At 39.7% G+C, this 20,110-nt stretch overlaps 1 protein-coding gene across 3 annotated transcripts in view; it reads left to right on the top strand.

Moving 5' to 3' along the window:
• Positions 1 to 20,110, top strand: part of fgf14 (fibroblast growth factor 14) — a 141,985-nt gene that overhangs the window by 73,160 nt on the left and 48,715 nt on the right. The window contains exon 1 of one of the 3 annotated variants that reach the window (XM_042495080.2): positions 17,555 to 18,810. The exons of the other annotated variants lie outside the window; for them this stretch is intronic. Within the exon in view, the coding sequence (XP_042351014.1) occupies positions 18,618 to 18,810 (193 nt within the window). The 5' untranslated portion in view covers positions 17,555 to 18,617. Of the gene's footprint in view, positions 1 to 17,554; positions 18,811 to 20,110 lie in introns of those variants that run through there. 3 annotated transcript variants of the gene reach the window in all.

Genomic DNA, 20,110 nt, shown 5'->3' with positions numbered 1-20,110 from the left:
TAGATGTGCGATTTTGCAACACTTTTTACTGAACCATGCCATCGTCTGCTGCTAGCTACCATTAGGCTAATGTGTAACCAAGGATTATGAGTTGGCAGCGGGACCAATATGGCAAAATCTTATTGCCTTCCACATTATCTACAGCAGCAGATTACAACTTTACTCCTTCAGTTTGCACCTTCCACAATAAAAGCCCAAGACAAACAGAGCATTAGAACTTATTCACATGCTGAAGCTGTGGTGATGAGTAATAATTTTGGTTCAGTTTATCACTTTGGGTAATGAAAAATATGCCTGGCTGGTAGATTTTAGTCCCCTTGTCTGGTGAGTCAAGAAGTTAGTTTCGGATAGTGCCCCCTAGTAAACATAGTTAGCTCCGACAGCCTCACTGTTGAGAACCGTGTCGAAACAACTCTTGTGCGTTCCATTACCCATACTACCACAGTATTTAGTATGCAAGAATAAAGATTTAGGTCCCAGTACGTAGTATGTCAGGTGGAGTGTGCCAGAAATACCAAGATGTTCTACTACATCAGATCAGATTTTGCAGAATTTTTTCTGGCTTTTCTTACCCACAATCCTCTGCGCAGCTGCAGATTTGTCACATCTTGACAGCTGGTTGACAGCTGACAGAAGCTGTAAAGATGGATAAAAGTGCATTCAAGTGACTGATGACCAGTCACATGGAAATAATAGCAATATATATTCTTTAAGTGAACAAAAAAAATCATACGGATAACCACCAACAACAATAAATGAAATAACAATGATATAGAAATGCATATGTAGGCTAGTAAAATAAACATATAATGTTAGAATCCACAATGAATGCAGTTATAATTTAAAAGTTAGACGTTGTTAAGTAACAATAGCAGAGCTCTCCGGGTTAATCTTCATCTGTTTGGCGAGTGGCGATTTGTTTTATCTCCATGGTAACAGTTATATGAGAAAGGGTCAAAGTTCAGGATGCAGTATTATGAAGAAGTAGTATGTCTTGATTGTGTGCATACTGCATGCAACAGTGCATACTTTGTAAGGGCAGCCATAGAGCCAGTTAAAAGTAAAAAGAAAAAGTATGCGATTGGGAACGCACCCATGCACTCTGAATTTCAGAGAGCCCTTCAAGTTATGGAAGTATAATTTGAATCTGTAAAGTAGATAACTGCAGATAAATGACATGGCTTAAAATGTATTTTCCCCTTCGAATGTAGTAGAGTAAAAGAAACAAGTGGTTTAAAATGAAAATACTCAAAAGTTGTATCTAAGAAAAACACATTTTTTTCCAAATAAGTAAACTACTATTTCTTTTCAACAACCTCTGAAGTAGACAAATTAGTAAAAAGATGTTTTTTTCTCAAAAACACATTTTGGCTGGAGTATCACTTTAGGCTGATGGGCAGGAGCTATCATTTAAGGTCAGAGACAAGTCAAGTTGCAACGCCATCATCATCAACATCATCTGCAGTTGTCTCTTCTGCCAAAACCTCGATCTTATATATCCCGAGGCCCAAGATAAAAACATGTCCCTCCTCTTCGTCCTCCTCCACCTCCTCTGTAAGTAGGCGTGATGGAGGAGGTGAGTGAGCTTCAGCGGTACAGTGAAGGCCAACATCGGTGTCCACATTGCAGGCTTTGTCCTGCCAATTTTTTGAGCTCTCAAATCAAGTCCCACCCCAACAGTCTGTTTCATGTGGAAAGAAAATTACAATCTCACAGCTTTTTTTTTCTTCACATGAACTTTAAGTAATTTTCTATTTACATTTAAATGGTTTTAACCCCTCCATGTGTAACCCAGTCATAAAGACCTGGGTTCTGGCATCTCACTTACACACTAGCTAATTATAGTCCACTGTAATTACAAATGTGTCATTTCTCATTAGGCCCTAACAGCAGACATGCAAATGAAACACTCTTGTTTGACAGTGGGCTTTTTTATCTTTTCCTCCACTCGTTTATATCTCTCAGTTTGACACAGAGTAAAAAACAGCTTAAAGGTACTCATCCCTACTTTTTTTAAATAAAGCCTACATATCTGTCGTTATTTCGCTATCCTGATTTGCATATATGTTAATAACGCCCTTGGGGCATGAACAGAAAACGCTGGTGTTTAGCCTGTGATTTTGGTATTGTTCTGTCTATTGTGCTGATTCTCCGCATTATGATTTTCTGCATCGTTTGCTTTTCTTGTGGGACTTCTTTCTCTCCTAATCTCCACAACATAGAGCTTTAAAGGGTCAGTTCATCCCAAAATAAAAAAAAGAGTTCTTCCTCTTACCTGTCGTGCTTTTTATCAGTCTAGATTATTTTGGTGTGAGTTGCAGAGTTTGGAGATATCGGCCTCAGAGATGTCTTTTCTTCTCTCAAATATAATAGAGCTAGATGGCATTTGGCTTGTGGGGCTCAAAACACCAAAATAAACATTCAACAGCAATGTCTCTTTCCAGGAATTGTGACCCAGTTACTCAAAATAATCCACAGACCTTGCTGTGAGTGGTTTCGTTTAGGAACTATTTTCTTTCTACCAAAAAACACCTGCCAATCAATCACAACGCAGAGGAAAGCGTGCATCTTCAGCTAGCTCATCTAGCACCACTGAGCTAACTAACGTTGCAGCTCAGCTGAGGAAGACGCATTAATGTTTACATCTGTCGCTGTCACGAACATGAGCCTTTAGGCCCTGAGTACATGCACATTTCCCTCTGCGCAGTGCGGTTATAGCTCGGCTGAAAAAAGAATAGTTTTACATTAAACTGCTCACAATGAGGTCTGTGGATTTCTGGAAATTATTTCTGGAAAGAGACACTGCTGCTGGGTGTATAAATTAAATTTTTGCTGCTTTGAGCACCTTTTAGTTCCATTATATTTAAGAAAAGTTCGACATCTCAACAGCTGATATCCCAAACACTCAGCAACACACACTAAAACAGTCTGATAAATAGATAGCCCTACTTTTGATTTTAGGGTGAATTGTCCCTTTAACCTATAGCAGACTGCCACAGAAAGAAAGTTAAGTCTAGGAGGGCTTAAAAAATCTCTATAAAAGTGAGATAACTTTCACATGTTAAATTCTGATGTGTTTTGATGTGGTGCAGTTGGGGAGTCAGTGATTGATTGTTAAAGGTTAACATCTGCTTTCTAAACTAAATCAAAAACACAAAAACAGGATGCCATCTGGCCGTGCTCCCCCGTTCACTTTAAAAGTGACCAGCTCAGTGAGTGTGTGCAGCACTGCACCACTGACCGCTATTGGAAACTGTGTGTCCTGAGGCTCTGATCTATATATCATAGAGTCCTACGTGCCCACATTGCATAACATATGGAAATTACAACAAATGCCTCTTTAGTTTTTTCTATTTTTGTTTTTCTAACTTTTTCTTTCATTCTATTCTGCTCTTTTTCTGCATCCATCTCATTCACACATTGCTCACAATCTTATCAGTTTTACACAGAACATGTATATGTATCAAATGCCAGTCATCAGTAAGAGATCAATGAGTCTTTTGCAGCACCCAGAAACCTTCAATGAAGGTTTTGCTCATCACTGCTGACTCTAATATTAGTTACTGCTCGAAACACAGCGTCACTTCCTCTGGTTAGGGCATATCTTAGAGTTCACTACTGCTTTCATCGTGTTGTCAGAACCTTTATGAGTGACTTGATTGATTGATTGATTGATTGATTGATTGATGACTTGATAAACTGATTTAGAGGTGGACAGCAGGGGATGAAAATGTCAGACACACGTCCACACACAGCATCTGTGATGTAGCCTGTTTCAGCCACTTGAGGGCATCTTGGTTGTCCTAAGACAAAGTGTTTTGTTTCTTGTTAAGGGTTGCACTTCAGTTCATTATTGTGTTTCACCAGCGGAAGATTCAATATCTAAATATAGTGGTTACAGTCGTTATAAAGCACTATACAAACATGACAAACTGTTACTTTCCCTGAATTCTGTGTTTAATTCACTGGATCTTTTCAGACTGCGTGTTGCAAATCCATTTAGTTAATTTGTATTTTGTGAGTGCAGAAGCCATCACAACACTCGCAATCTTTGTTTAGCAAGAAAACTTTTCAGGATATTTTGTGTGCAGATCAGTTTTTCCTCTGTCTGATCCACACTGTGATCCTGCAGCAGTGTCCTGCTGAGCTCGGTACTGCCCTCTCGTGGCGGAAAAGTAGTAAAGCAATTTATAAGTAATAAAGCAATTTAAGCATGACAGCTTCTGTCATTTTAAAACAGCAGACAAGGCTGGTAAAACTTCCATAGGTGCAGATAATGTAAAGTTTGTATGAAATAATAAATAATATAATAAATAGATGTAGAAAATGATATTTGATCAGCAAATGCATGTTTTTATCTGAAAGTTTGAGAGTTTAGACATTAAACTCTTTTCCTCACAACCAAACTAAACACGGGTAAGTGTCACGTTAATAATTTAGCGTCTAGCTAAAAGCATCATCGACATGATAATTAATACTGTGTGCAACATAATCAGCCAGTGAGCTGCTCTTTTTTGCAAGCGGTGCAATCGGCTCCACGCTCATCTGAATAGTGATTATAGTGAACCTGCGGAGGCATGATGGTTTGTGTTGGCAGACTGTATATTTTATGCTGCTTTACTGCTGCCTGTCATAATGTCACTAAATTTCAGTGAGTTAATATGAAGAGCTGGTAAGTTTTAATCAACTGAAAAATACACATTATGTGCAATTTTACCATCAACCCAGCTGATCTCCAAGACATTTTTCTATACTTGAAACCATAAGATAAAATATATAATTATGTCTCCAAACGTTTGTATACACACATAAACAAATAGTATGAATATGACAGTGTCTCAGAGTGATGACAGGTCTTTTTTATGAGTTCCTTACATTGTAAAAAAAAAACAAAAACAAAAAAAGGTTCCATCATATTTATGTTAATGTGTCATATAGGCCATTGTTTAATTTAATTTGTTTTTTCAGTGGTATTGTAATGAAGCATCAGGACTGTAGAATCAGGATTTTTTATTTCAACGCACATATTTAATAATTATTTTTCACCAGCAAAACAGAACATGGCACTTTTGTTCAGCTGACAGCACTTTTATCCACACTGTACATTGTTTTGATATATGGACGAGACGATAAATGTCTCTTTTCCCTAAAGTTCCTATCATCACTTTTTACTTTGGACATCAATTATACATCTATCTGCAAGGTACAAGTGATCTGCATTACCTCAGACAACAGTAGCATCAGCTGTCTTACCTTCGAGTCTGCTGTGTCAACACCGAGCAGCATTTTGTCTTCTAAGGAGAATCTGATCAGTGCCTGCGGTACATAATTTGGCTGATTGTTGTGTTTATGCTGGCTGTGAGCCAAACTTTGCTAAAAAATTGCAAAAAAAGCAAATGGGGGGTATTTTCTCCACTTATGAACAAATCCCCAAACAGCTGATTCTTGGTGACTGTATTTAAAAAAGGGTGTGAGTGTGTTGACCATAATTAACAAAAGCGATTATAGATAAAATACTACAGAAAATATTGGCTACCTGGTGAATGTCTGAAAGTAAATTGATTTGGTAAAAAGCATGAATACAGTACCAGTCCTGTTAGTAAATAGTAGGGCCAGATAAAGTGTCATTACACCAGCCCTTTTAAATACCATCCTACCCATCTAAGCACTTACTTTATTTTATTTAAGGTTTTCACTTTTTTAATTTGGTCTTAATATGGAAAACTTGTGAAAAAACAGGTGCATGTTGTCTTAAATCATCACTAATGTCATGTCCACATTAGAATTTAACAACTTCCTTAAAAAAAAAGAAAGAAAAGTTTCAGCGGTGCAGAAATAAATCATAAATGTGGTGTTTCTTTTGAGAAAAGTATCTTGCTGAGAAAAACTTTTAAATATTACAAACCTTTATTTGCCAAAGAACTTATTTTCTGCAATAATCCAAACTCCACAGAGAAAGTTATTTTCGGGCGGTGCTTTGTTTTGGCTAGACTGTTTACATCATATCAGCCGGGTCTCAAACATTCTCATTTTACAGGTAAACAGTGCACTTAAATACATTAATGAACACATTTGGGGCAAGAAATAGACAACATAACAGTAGCCTGATTTGTATTTGATCAGTCATAGTTTGACATTTGCAGTTTGTAAACAGTGATCGACTCACGGAAAACCTGGAAACAATCATATTTTCCAGGCCTGGATAAGTCATAGAATTAGTAAAAATAACTGAATTTTTTTGGGAAAGTAAAGTAATAACCCTCCATGTAATGTAACAAAAGGTGCAGCTTTTGACATACATAGCTGTAATATGCATCGATGGGTGACAGCGTTTAGTTTAACATCACGTATGTTTCTTCATTGCATTAAAAACACTGAGTGGGGCAAGAAAAAAAAGTATTATGGGTCCTTGAAAAGTCATGGAAAAGTTAGGAAATTTTGTCCATGAAAATATGGGAACCCTGTTGACATTATTGACTCCTCGGCTCTGATTGGTTGTTTTCGTTCATGTATGAATGCCGTTAAAAGCACTATGAGGAGGAGGCCATGATGATTTCATTCACAGACTGTTTCATGTACTGCTGCGTGGATACAGTGTCAATTTTAATAAATATATGACAATGACGTATTTTCATACAGCTACATCTTTAACAAATTAAAGTGGTGAAATCACACAGCTGTGAGGAGATCCAGTGCAAGATGATGATGTTTTTCGGACGTGGTTCCATTAACTCGGACCCTTTGAGATCACATGGAGCGGGACTTAATTTTGTTTTCTCGTAAGTGATCACAGACTAACAGCAGCGCCACTGCGGTGCACCTCTGATAAGACTGAGTGGAGTCTAAGATACACTACGTGAAGCATGCAATGTGTTCAGAGCTTTGGTGACATTAGATCTGTGTCAGCGTTAATGGGTGTCTGAGTGTGTGGTAATGTCTGCCAGTTAATGACTGCCATCATACTGGAGTATTAACCCCGTCACTTCAGACTAATCACTGCACTACTTGTCCCCCTGTAACCTCCTCCTCACAGTCAAACATACTACACACACACGCACACACGCACACATTATTTCCGCAGTGGCACGGTATCATCTGTTTTTTCTCTCTTTATTCTCGGGGCCAGGGGGGTCACAGCGGCCAAAGTTATGACGCTAACCATCATTAGCTGGGGCCGCACTTCCAGACATCATTAGTCTTTCATTGTCTCTCGGGGAAAACTTTATTGCTGTTCTCAATCAGAGGTGGCTGTCTGAGGTCCCGTTCACACGCTGTCCCATTTGAGATCTATGGTGCATATCATATGAGCTCACCTCAATAGACCTCCAGGAAGGAAACATTAAAATAGAAGCGATATAAAACACACTTAATAGACATATTAAAGTCTATAAAAGAAAGTTTATAAATTATATGCATTCATAGTTTTGTATTTGACATTTTTTCCAGTTTATACGAGTAAATCCCCATTTAGCAAAGTCTACAAACAGCGAATCAAGTCCATAGCTTCCTGTGATGTGAAGGGTGTACTGTGCTTTGTGTTATTTGTATTATTGCAGTTGTTGTAGTTAATGCAGAATCAGGTGACATGAAAGGTATCATTAAACGGGTTATTATTCAATATATTGTTATATATTGCGTACATGTTATTTCTATGGTCTAAGACAGTCCAAAAATATTAGTGAACATAAACAAATGCCCTCCAAATCCAAAACTATATTGCAGGAACTCACATATTTGATGTCATTGAGTGTAAAGTCTAGAGCTGTTCCATAGACAATAAATTTAGAAAAATGCACTCTGAGAGCAGTTTGAGTTTATTGGTACATTTTGTGTTTCATAACTGAAAACACTACAGTAGAATAAAACAAACATCCTGTGGGTCCACAAAATCAGGCTCCAACTCACTGTATGTGGAGCAGCTCCCGTCTTTATACTTGATAACATCACAAGTTTGAGACTTACCTCTCTGGTTTCTCGCTTTAACAGAGAGCAGGTCATGTTGTCAAATATTGCTTGAATTTCTCTAGGCCATGGAAATAACATGCAAAATGATCATTTTGCTGGTGTTCCCCTTTAAAGGAATAATGAGGCATTTTGGGAGATATGTTAACTCCCAAAATTACTGACAAGCAGAAAAAAAGAACAATACCACTTTCATTCAGTATATCAACTGTATCAATGTTCTTATTCATACCTTAATGGCCGTAGCTCCCCATAATGTCTGCACTTGAATCATTATTTGTTGTCTTGAATCATTTTCTTGTAACAAAATTATCCTTACACATCTTGTTTCAGTAGTTCAGTAGAATAAGTGGGTGTGAGTATTATGATATTATGTTTTGTATTGAATGTCATAAACACTATTGATATTTCTTTACTACTTCACATGCAAAGATTTGTTGCAGTGATTCATTTTGTGTTGCAATTAATCCTCTGCCAGCTACATACTTAAGTGCTGTAATCTGTCTTCAGCCATTTGACTCTTCCACTCCAGCGTAACAACATATCAAATGTGTAAACTCAAAAAACACAGGCCTGTAATAACAGGCAGAGTCATAAGAACGCTATGATGCAGCAAGAAAGTGAAGAAAATGCTAATGTTGCACCATTATCTATAGTATAGCATGCTGTAGAAAACTCAAAGTGCCGATACTGTGAGTAAGTGTGTGTGTGTGTGTGTGTGTGTGTGTGTGTGTGTGTGTGTGTGTGTGTGTGTAGGGAGAAATTTCCTGTATCTAGAATGTCTCTCTTCTGTCTTATGTGGCTTGTTCATCTTTCTTACCATATGAGTTAGGCTTGTTCAGAGGATATAAGACTTGCTTATGCACGTGATTGTGAAATGTCGTAAAATGTGTTTGGTTTCAGTTGTGTTGATGCTATCAAATGTAGACAGGGATTCTGACGGACCCGTGGGCTTCCTCTGCAGCTTGTTGGGGAGCCAGCTTAGGAAAAACAGCACTGACCACACCTGAAGGTCAATGGCTACTCCGCTAGAGAGATAAAACAGAAACGCAACTTTCTTTGACAAACGTATTGTCTTAAAGTATGCATCCTTTCGAACTGACCTGCGGTCGTGGTACAATGTTTGCAAGTTGTGCTGCAGACATAAAAAAACGATGACCGACGAACAAGTCATATACATTCAAATTGGCTTCCACTGACCTGATTTCCCCCATATCACATCTCTGAATTCACAGCTCGGCCTGACCCGACATCACCCTTATTACCATTCGATTAAACCTCCCAGCACCGAAATACACCCAGGTCTTTCACCTGCATCAGAAATGTATTAATATTAATGTGCTAACCTATACACTCCGTGCATTTGCAAGTTGGCACCCACACGTCGTTTTGCTTATCTACACACCCGTGCACTGGCAAATTTGCTTGCTGTGAAATAAACAATATTGCACACACACACCTACTGCACACACACTTGGTGTCAGCCTTCAGCTCCGGAAGTAGGCCCTGCCAGAGGAGTTCGGACTAATTGATATTCTCCCAAACTGCCCAGGGCTTCTCCAAGGAACCTCGCTCTGCAGTGCTGCTGACACGGCACATTCCTTCACTGCTGCAGACTTAAAATAGGATCAAAGGATGGAGCAGTGTGTGTGTGTGTGCGTGCGTGTGTGAGACAGATAGAGAGGATGTGTGTGTGACCAGCATATTGACTCCTTAGTGAATTGTTATTTTGCCTCTGCGTCCCTCTCTTTGTATTTGTCTCTTTGCTCATATTAATGCCCTTAAATACCCTCAATTCGCTTCATCCCAAATAATGCACCATATAAGTGGGTTGTTTGTGATTTGGGCTATTATTCTGCAGTTAACCAATCAGTGCTGGTGAGGGGGCCACAGGGCTGTGTTTAATCACTGGCACTCGTATCCAATTTGGCTTCCCTTCACTTGCTGTAATCAGGTTTTCTTTAAATGCGTAAAAGTCTGAGTCGATTGCAAAAAAAAGCCTCCGGCAACATATAAAAGCCTATAGCTTTTTTCTTCTTTTTTTTGCATATTGACCTTTCTTTCCAAAGTTATACTTGCCAAGACAACTTAATTAGGTTACTGCTTTGGTCTTATCAGCAGAGAAACTCACAATTCAATCAAGAGGCCCACAACTTCCCGCAGTCCTGTCCTCCAGCTGCCCTGGTTTGTTCACTTTGCAGGAGTGCAGGTCTTGCATTGCAGCTGATTTTGTTTCACTGCATTTGTAGTCAGTAATGGTAATGAAGTACATGTACTTGAGTATTTTAGTTAAGTATAGTTTCTGGATATCTGTACTTTACTCGAGGACTTTTTTTGTAAATGTATTACTCCACTCCACTACATTTTAAAGACAAATATTATACTTTTGACTCCTCTTGTTCGTTACATTTGCTTTGAAGTCATCTGAATATTTTTATTTTTATTTTCTAAAATTCAAAACTCCAAAAACTGTGATCATGCAGTTCCGCATGTGGCTTCTTTGTCAAAGTGGCGTTCCTGTACCTTTACCTAGCACGTGCGCTACAGATTGGGCAGTTCATCAGTAGAGAGGCAGAGGAGAGGTCATCAGCAGGCGCTTGTATTTGGTTATGCGGTGTTAGTAATGCCTACAGCAGCAGATGATGATGACGATGAAGATTTCCCACCAGATCACCCATGGCCATACCTCAAGTCCATGTTTGAAGTTTTTGAGATGGAGAATGATTTGTATTGTTTTAAATGTTTGCCCTGTTGACTGCACACGAACTCCATCACAGCCTACAAAGCACACACATACTGCCAGCGTCGTGTGTGAAGACGATGACAGTGGTGGTCTTTTTGTCAGTGTGTGTTTTTATGGGTATAAATATAGGCTTTGCAGCATATTCAACAAGCTTTTCATTCTACAGCTTCTACAAGCAGTACAGTTTAGAGTCATTGGGTTCTGTAAATGCATTGTGACAATATTCAACATTGTTGGAAGCATTGAGCTGAAAATAAGTACTTTGAATACTTAAGTAGTTTTTTTTTTAAGCCAGTACTCCAGCACTTAAACTCAAGTAAGAATTTGACTCAGCAACTTTCACTTTTATTGGAGTAATATTTGACCGGAAGTATCTACACTTTGACTCAAGTAATAGAATTGTTTTATTTTGTCGGCCACTGTTTGTAGTATGGCAACATAAGTGTTAACTAAGTTTTGTTTTTTTTTTTTAATTTGGGACTAAGCTATTTGTGAGGGGATCTCACAGTTTGAAGCCACTGTGTTTCATTAATGTCTCTGTCGGAGGGCTCCACACCTCAGGCCCACTCTAATCTCCTCCCTGGAGGGAGGGGGGCCGACACTCCATCACGCTCACAACTGAGAGACATATTGTAATGATGCTATACATATTCTCTGGTGGCATATTTAGTACACCTAGCGGCAATTATGTGATGTACATTTAAATTATTTTATGACACACTGCATGAGATGATGAACCAGCGATTTAAAGGTTTGCGAGCACGAGACTTAATGTATCGTCTCCCGGCTCGTTCGGAACTAAATCTCTCTGGGGTTGTTTTCAAACCTTTTCAAATATATTATTCATGGATGGTGCAGCGGGAGCGGTCTTGTTGGCGATAAAGCAACATTTAAGGATTGCTTCTCAGCTGATCACTTGAGCGAGCTCATTCATTTGCTCATTCATTCACCTGCATGTTATCAGACTGCTGCAGGGAATAGCCAGAGGAAATGCAGTACTGCCTCAGTACCGCCTCAGTACTGCATCACCTGAATCTAGAATCACTCATACAAGGCATCATATACAGACAGGTGACAAAATGTTTTAAAAAAACTAATAATAGAGGGAGGGTTCACCAGAGCTCACTGAATGGTTTAATGAGTATGTAAATGTTGTCAATAATAAAGTTTGGCCTGTCCAGTCACCAAATCTCAAACCAGGCAAACACCTGTGGAAGATTTTGCATTAATATAATGTAACCTTTAATGCTTTGATCCACTTAGTAACATCTGTGATCGTCTCTTATGTCTGGTTAAGTTTCTTCTGTTTGCTGTATTAGGTCTGCCTTGCAAAAAAGATCTCGATTTCAAAGAAATTTTCAATTAAGTTTGTATATAGTGTACATTAGAGGTAAGGGGGAAAAATCGATACAGCATAGCATCGCGATATTTTGCGTTTCTCCTTCAAGTAGCTTTTCAGGTTGTAAAATCATCTTATTCTACAGCGCCTCACAGTAATGTATATATACTACCAGACCTTCACCAAAGCTTTATGGTCTTTACACTGAGGAAAATATTTAAAGTCAAGACTCAAGTCTTTTCAATAATTTAAGACATATTTCCCCCAAATTCAGCCAGACATGTGTTGTCTTTTGAAAACTAGTGATTCTAAAAACAAAAGAAGAATTTAAAAAAATGTATGTGGCTTTGAATACGGCTGCACAGTATGTGCTTGTATTGACTGTCTCATTGATGGGACTCGTCTTTATACCTGTTTTTGAGTCTCCACAGGATGTAATTATGCACAGGCTGCTCCTTACCTCGCTCTTTTGTGCTCCTCATCTGTTTACCTGATTGTTTCTCTGTGTTTTGTTGCCTTTTGTAAAATACGTCCCTTTTTGTTTCTTGATTTGCAATATAATTGTATCTGCATTGTTCCTTTTTATTTTTTAATGCGTTGCAGTATCATTTCCACCATTGTTGTTAAATTCAATCCGAACTTTTTGTTTTTTTATACTTCGATTCCCTGACTTCTTTTGTTTATTTTCCTTCTGTAAAACAAAAAAACGTCTCTTCTCATGCACTCATCATATGTACCACCATGAAAAGTAATGCACCAGAATTCTTATATAACCCACATAATCATGTGCCGATAATTTGTATATAACCCACCTGATTAGAAAGGCTGTGATCATGTGACCAGTGCGGACAGGAGTAAAGAAGGAAGTAGTATAGTTTGTGTAAGGTTGTGTGGATGAGTCAAACAAAGGACTTTCCCTCAGTAGACCTGTGTTTGTGTCCTGTTTGAAACCACATGAAATATGAGTTCTGTTAAGGTACGTCGTCGTCATGTTTCTCACCCTAAACTTAACCTACATAACTTCATATTAAGTATGTCATTTTGAGCATGTGACGGGAGAATGCCGGCTCTACTCCCTTTCTTCGTCCGGCGCTTTCAGTTCATTTCTCCCCTCTGGTCTGACTGGCCGCTCGGCGTATGCGATTGGTGGGGATCTTCTCGTGGTCTGCTGCATTCAGTCCAAACTCCACACAACTTTTCCCGATGTTGATAGGTGCTTCTCTATTGCAGAAAAGTTGTGCTTCAGCAGAGGGGGCCATGGAGTCAAGAAATAGAAAATTACAGCAAAAAAGTAGCAAGGATTTGAGGAGCTGCAGCCTGCTGCATCTACATGCGCTGCCATCGTTGTAGCAATGCGCGATTTACAATTTACACATTTTTTTTAATTTTGATTTGTAAATATATTTAGTTTTTTTTTTCTTTCAAAACCGCTTTTTCCAATATCACTTGTTTTTAAATGTTCTTTATGAGCATATTTTGATTTACTCCACTATAATAATTCTCAGCGGACACTTTTCCAACACTATTAAAAGGACAAACCATTTTGTGCCCAGCAGGTGTTTGTCCATCTCCGTAAAATGTACAGATTATCTTGGTTCCCGGAGCATGATTTATAAGGACTCCCTGATCTTTCTGGACAAAAGCCCCCTTCAGGGCCTTAATGTTCACTCCTAATTTGTGACCATTTAACAAAGAACCTCCATTTTCATTCCCTGTTACAACCCCTTGATGTGCACTCGTCTGTCTTAGCCCCTCTGATTAGTTCAAACTATTAGCCTCATCAAAACAAATGAGACACATACACGCGCTGCAGAATACTCAGTCCATAAGCAGGCTCTCTAAGCTTTTATTGCTCCACTAGATGGACTTGTGATTTTTGATGATTAAACAGCGAAAGCATGGGGAGGGAGAGAAAAACAAGAAAGAAAAGAAAATGACATAAATCCCTGCTAAGCAAAATCATTACTCATCTCAAATTAAATTAACTGTCTGTCTTTGATAATGCAGTGTAATTTGAATCAAGTTAAGCTCCTTTTATTTCGCTGGGCTCCGAGAAGTGCTGAGTCCCGCTCGCTGTTTTTCCTATCAGGATGGGTGATAAAAGAACACGGCCCCGAGGCAAAGTAATAGCAATAATCAAATGGGTTGTTTATCCCGGTTCCATTGGGTGACATTTGCTTTGCCTCTGCAGCAGGACATCTAACTAACAGTAATGTGATTTCCTCGCAGGAGATTGGATTAAAATGTTCTGACCTGATGAGGCTGTGGCTTCAGAAGTCTGCATCAGATTCTGCTTTGCTCGATCTGTGCATCTCCATGTTGTGCATGGTGTTATGATCTCTGATATTCAGTATCAAGAATGTACTGATAACAGAGGAGTACACACTGAAGGTTTTGCACATGCCTTTATCTGCAACAGGCTCATTTCTTACAAATTAGCTCCTAAGGCAACATTTAGTCCTCTTCCATTTGTGGCTAGTCTCAGACAAACTGTCCAAATGCGTTAACTTAACTGCCTTTCTCTGTGACTCAACTTAAAGAATGAAGTGTTTAAAGTGAACAAATGAATGTGAACAGCTCGGGGCAGACTGTCAGTTCACCCTAACCGTGTTAGCTCTGAGGTGGGGCAGTATAAATGGGGCATTAGAAGTCACAGTAAAAGGTCTTGGCTTATGGAGGGCTTTGGAATGGGACCGCCATGGACTCTCATACGTTCACATGTAGGAGGAAAAAAAATGTAGGTATGTGCGCCCTTGTTTTGCTTCATCCGCAGGGTTTTAGTGTGCTTTTTGACACCTAGGCTGCACTGTAAAATCTGATAAGTTGATCTTACTCAAAGTAATCTTGAAGCTGATTGTCTTTAAAAAAGGAAAGTAAATAAAACTATAAATCTAAATTCATGTTTACTTAATATCTGTTACGTTTACTTAAAATTTACCATTATGTACTTAATTTTATGAAGTTGTTACAACTTAAAAATGACAAGTGAAATTACCTTGTTCTTCCTAAGTGTTAACAACTTCAACAAACTAACTTAGTCTGACTTAACTTGATCATCACAAAGAGGATTTTGCCAATGATCAAGTTAGGAGATCTGCAAGTCCTGTCTTCTTAGCATTTTTAAATGCAAATACAGTATATTCGACTAGGTTGCAACTAGCAGAATACAGATATATAGTACAGTGTACTTGATTTACTGAAGTCGCTAAAACTTTGATAGATTGATTTTTCATTTTTTAAGTAGCGACAACTTCACAAAATTATGTAAATATAACTTATCTTTAAGTTAACTACATATAAAGCAAACATAAATTAAGACCAATGATTATATTAACTTTAATTTTTCAAGTAAATCGCTTTTCCTATATATATATATATATACTGTATATTTTAAGTAAACTTCAATTGTCAGATTTTAAAATGTGCATTGTATTCTGCTTGATATGAATGCTGTTTTTATTTTTGCTCCTCCACTGTGTGCTGTGGAAAGGTTTTTGCATGCGCATGTCTGTGCTACAGTTCAAGATGTGTGGCAAGCTTGTCTGACCGTCAATGCATTCAAAGTCATACTGCGAGACTGAAAATGGTAAAAGCCACAGAGCTTCTCCTCTCCTCTCCTCTCCTCTCCTCTCCTCTCCTCTCCTCTCCTCTTCTCTCCTCTCCTCTCCTCTCCTCTCATTATCCCAAAACCCCAATATGTTGTTTGGGTCTTTACCAGAGTACCACATTTGTAGAATTCATGTGTATACTTGTTTTAGTTAAGCATACAAACCCCAATGTATGCCTCTGCATACAGATTCAAAACTGCTTTCTGCAGTCCAAATTCATTGTGTACCATACACTTTCATGTTAGGTCTTTCATGTTATTTATAACATATTCATAACATATATTATTTATATTTCACCTCTAGTTTGTTATGCTGGCATTATCTAGAAAGCAATGCACAAAAAGTCTCATTCTACCGCTTAAAATGTGCTAAACCTGCAAGATAATATTCAGTAACCCCTCATTTTCCTTTGAGAGTTTACATTTAAGCAATTCAAGCACCCCGCCCCCTGTATGATCATAACTGAAGAGCTAAACAGAAGCTTTTTATCCTATGCAAGAAGCGGTGCTGTGACAGTGCTGCTCTGCAGGTTGCTGCGGGTGAGGGACCATTGTTGAGCTGACAGTGTCCGCTGCTGGTTGGAGCGTTAACTGCAGACGGAGCCTCCTGCACGCAGCACCGAGGAGCAGCAGGGGGCTTCTGCACAGCCACGGAACATAAACTCATGTTCATGCACACAGGCAGACCTCGAGTGAGTCGGATGGGGTGTGTGAATTGACAGGAAAGGGCATCAGTGCACATGTAAGCATGATTTTTAAACAGCAGTATCATTGATTAATTTAAATTCAAAAAGCATCTATAAGATATGCATTTAATGCTATAGGCAGTATATATTAAGTCGCTACACAGCGACAGCGCTATAATTTCCCATATCTTCTGTCTTTAAATGACATATACTCTTTTACATGTTTTGTTGTTTTGATAGAAATTAAATGAATGATCCCTCTATAGCTGATCCAGCTCAACACATCCTATATTTTTTTTACGTCCGTTACAGCCGGATATCAACAGGTGCGTCTGGCGTGCATGTGAAGAGCAAACGCTCACCAATAAAGCAATACAACCCAACCGCTCCAGTCCCCTATGAACCCAAATGTTTAATTACAGCCACAAACGGCAGATGGCTCTCTTGAGTTTTAATTTCTGTGCCTGTGATTGAGACTTAAGATGATATTAGCCACCCTCTAAAACAAGAGAAGGATCAATTATTGGGTCTCTTTTATTGTGTGGAACCGAGAATGCATGATGGAAATGCGGGGATAATGCGGAGTGGAGCATTGTTGAGGGGGTAGCCGTGTTGCTTGTGGTTCAGCATCCTGCCGGTGGTCGTTCAAGTGAAGATCATAATGTCCGAGTGAAAGAAACGTTTCCCTCCATGAGTGTGTGGTGCTTATGTTAGCGGCGCTGTCCGTGGTGCTGAAACAACACGGAGCAAATGGAGCGCGCAGCCTGAAGAGATAAAACCATATGAATGTGTTTCTTCAACACATGTGCAGCAACCAGTTATTCCCTTTAGAAGAAGAACATCAAAAGTTATCATCATCTACAAAGATTTTTTTTAACAAGCACATTTCATTGAAAATGACTCAAAAATGCCACTCTGACAGTCGTTAGTATTATCGTCTCTGTGGGGAATTCCAGTTATTTTGCAAAAAGTGTTTCATAGCAGCTGCCTTTTGAATAAAGAGCTCAAACTAAAGCATTCAAAATCTTAACATAACGTCACATCAACACCCGGCTGCTCATTCCCCTCCAAGCAGGGGCTTGGTGGTCGAGAGGGAGGAAGTGGGGGAGGGCATCCTCTCCACTCAGGCGTGTACTAACGAGTGGTTAGGACTTGTTGATGGGAAGGATTTGTTGATCTGGGGGGGTATAAAGACTGAATCGCTTCCTATTTTTTCCTTTGAGCGTGGGAAAATAAATTGTGCTGTACAGCAGTGGCGTTGCTTTCCCTTTACGCACCGATCGCCATACATGCAACTACCCACGCCTGTGGACTCTGTGGGGAAAATGGTCCGCTGATCAGTCTGGGGGGTGTTAAGTTTATATATTTGTATGCAGCTTGTCACACAATGCAGACGTCATCTCCGCGGGATTTAGATCAGCTTTGGTGATGTTTTTTCCCCTCCTGGCTCCTATCGCGCCTAGCCTCCTGTGTTGTGAGTGTGGAATACAGTGGAGGGAATATGTTATCCGGCAGGTAGTTGGAAGTTCATTTAGCCTGCTGCATCAATTTATAACTCTATTTCTTTCCATCTCCCAAACGTGTGACTGTTGATCGGTCACCGCAGGCTCGCAGTCGCGGATCGCTCCTCACAAACTTGGAGTTCGTTTCGCCCGGTGCTGCTGCGCCTTCACTCGAGTGGTGATCTTCGTAGGAGGTGCCTGTATTTTTGCTTGATTGCTGGCGGCGCACATGCACTGGCGTCCCCCTACCGTTTCCCCCAAAACAACGGCTTCTGACAGAGCAAGCTTGTCTGGGGGGAAGGAAGAGGAAACGCGGAGGAAAAGAGTGGGTGAATGTGCTGTGAGGACGCTGCAGCCGGTGTTGGACATTTAAGGAGGCGATGCTACTGAACATGTCACAGACAATGAGCAAAAACATCACTGTGCAGGTATGAATAATCCTCCGAAATCCGCGTGAGTTTGGCATTCATCAAGACTATGGTTACTGATGCATGTATGGAATTACGCATGAACTGATCTTTTTTTCACCATCATGTCCAAGAATTTTTCGAGTGATGATAACAGCTGTTTTAAAACCGAGGTTACCATGTAGTATTTGGACAAAACAGAAAACCAGCTCCTGAAAAAAATTACATATTTGACACTTGACATCACGGAGCGGACCACTTAGCCGCCACCATGGGACTGTGACCCGGGCTGCGAGCTCTGACAGGCGGCTGTTTGTGTAGTCTGTGCTCCGTGTGCAGACTGGACCTGAGCAGTTGTGACATTTTGAGCCATGGCTGCTGCTATCGCGAGTGGGCTGATCAGACAGAAGAGACAGGCACGGGAGCAGCATTTGGACCGGCCCTCGACTAACCGACGGAGAAAGAGCCCCAACAAGAACAAGGGGCTCTGCAATGGGAACCTGGTCGACATCTTCTCTAAAGTGCGCATCTTCGGCCTCAGGAAACGGAGACTACGAAGACAAGGTCTGGGAACTTTAGTGTGCAAAGTGGCTGCTTTTTGTGCGCAGTCAGTGTAAACATGTGCATACATGCAACCACTGGTTGATAGCTCTAATTAGACCTTTGATAACCACGGTTGCATTGCCTCATTAAAGTGCACAAGGTGATATGAAATGAATGATAATCTTTTATAGACGTGGCAAATTGCACATCCGTGCGTAAAAAGTTGAATTCGTGGGAAAAGAGCGGTATGTTTTGTGCACTGGGCCAACTGGTTGAAAGCAACAAACCTGCCTCTGATTTCCATGCAATCCCAGGTAGCTGACAGCCTCCTGATGAGTTGTACCAAATGGTTAAGACAGCTTTAGCGAGCTGTCACCTCTGCAATTCTGAAAAGCGGCCTGATCGTTATGAAGCACATACACGGTTCACCAGAACTGCTTACTACATATTACATAAAAAGCTAGAAATGAAACTCATTTATATGCAAGCAGAAAGGTCAATGTCTCCAGCGGAATGGAGGTTATGCCTTTCAAACATAATCTTTTTCTCGCATAGTTTTTTTCTTTTTTTCCCACGAATTCGTGGGCCAGCTCTTACTGTTGCAGCTGATTTCTGTTCCACTTATGAAAATGTCATGAACATTTTTTTTTTTTGTTCTCATGTGACAATCTGGGATTGATAAAGAGCAATAGAACAATAATTTTACAACTGGATTCAGTGCGAACTGCGAGAATATTTTTTTTCTTCCAAAAATGAATTAGGATAATTTGGTTAGGAAAGAAATCACTCCAATTATTTCCCCTTGTTAGGGAATGATGGAAGGTGGCTGTATGCTCCTGCTTGGAATCATCAGGTATCAAACCTGTTGCATCACACATATTGAAACTCCAACTGATTTAACTGCATATTTGCACAATTTAGTGACAGGCATGTCAAACAGTGTTTGTTTTTGACAAAAAAGCAACGTTTAGTCTTTCATCTTGTTCACAAAGAGCCATTTTGATACCTATACCCTTCTGTGTCTTCATGCTGGAATTTAAATGAGTGATAATGTCTCCTTCACTAGCCCTTAGTGATTACATGGATTAAAGTGACTTTCATACAACAGGATTTATACAGTAGCACATCTGGACATGGGTCAGGCTGCATCAGAATGCCAGGTTATAATTGGCTCTCCTCCAGATTGCTGCTTCTGCCCCTGTGTACATGTGTTTGTGTGTCTAATTGTCTGTCCTCCTCTTGTCACATTGGAATTGGCTTGTGGCACATCTATTTTTTCATTTGAACATCTGTGGTGTCCAGCAGCCCCCACAGCAGAGCC

Source organism: Plectropomus leopardus, chromosome 10 (genome assembly GCF_026936395.1).
Source record: "Plectropomus leopardus strain MGB_pleo_1.0 chromosome 10, ASM2693639v1, whole genome shotgun sequence".
Taxonomy (NCBI): domain Eukaryota; kingdom Metazoa; phylum Chordata; class Actinopteri; order Perciformes; family Serranidae; genus Plectropomus; species Plectropomus leopardus.
This window is presented reverse-complemented; position numbering and strand designations above follow the sequence as displayed.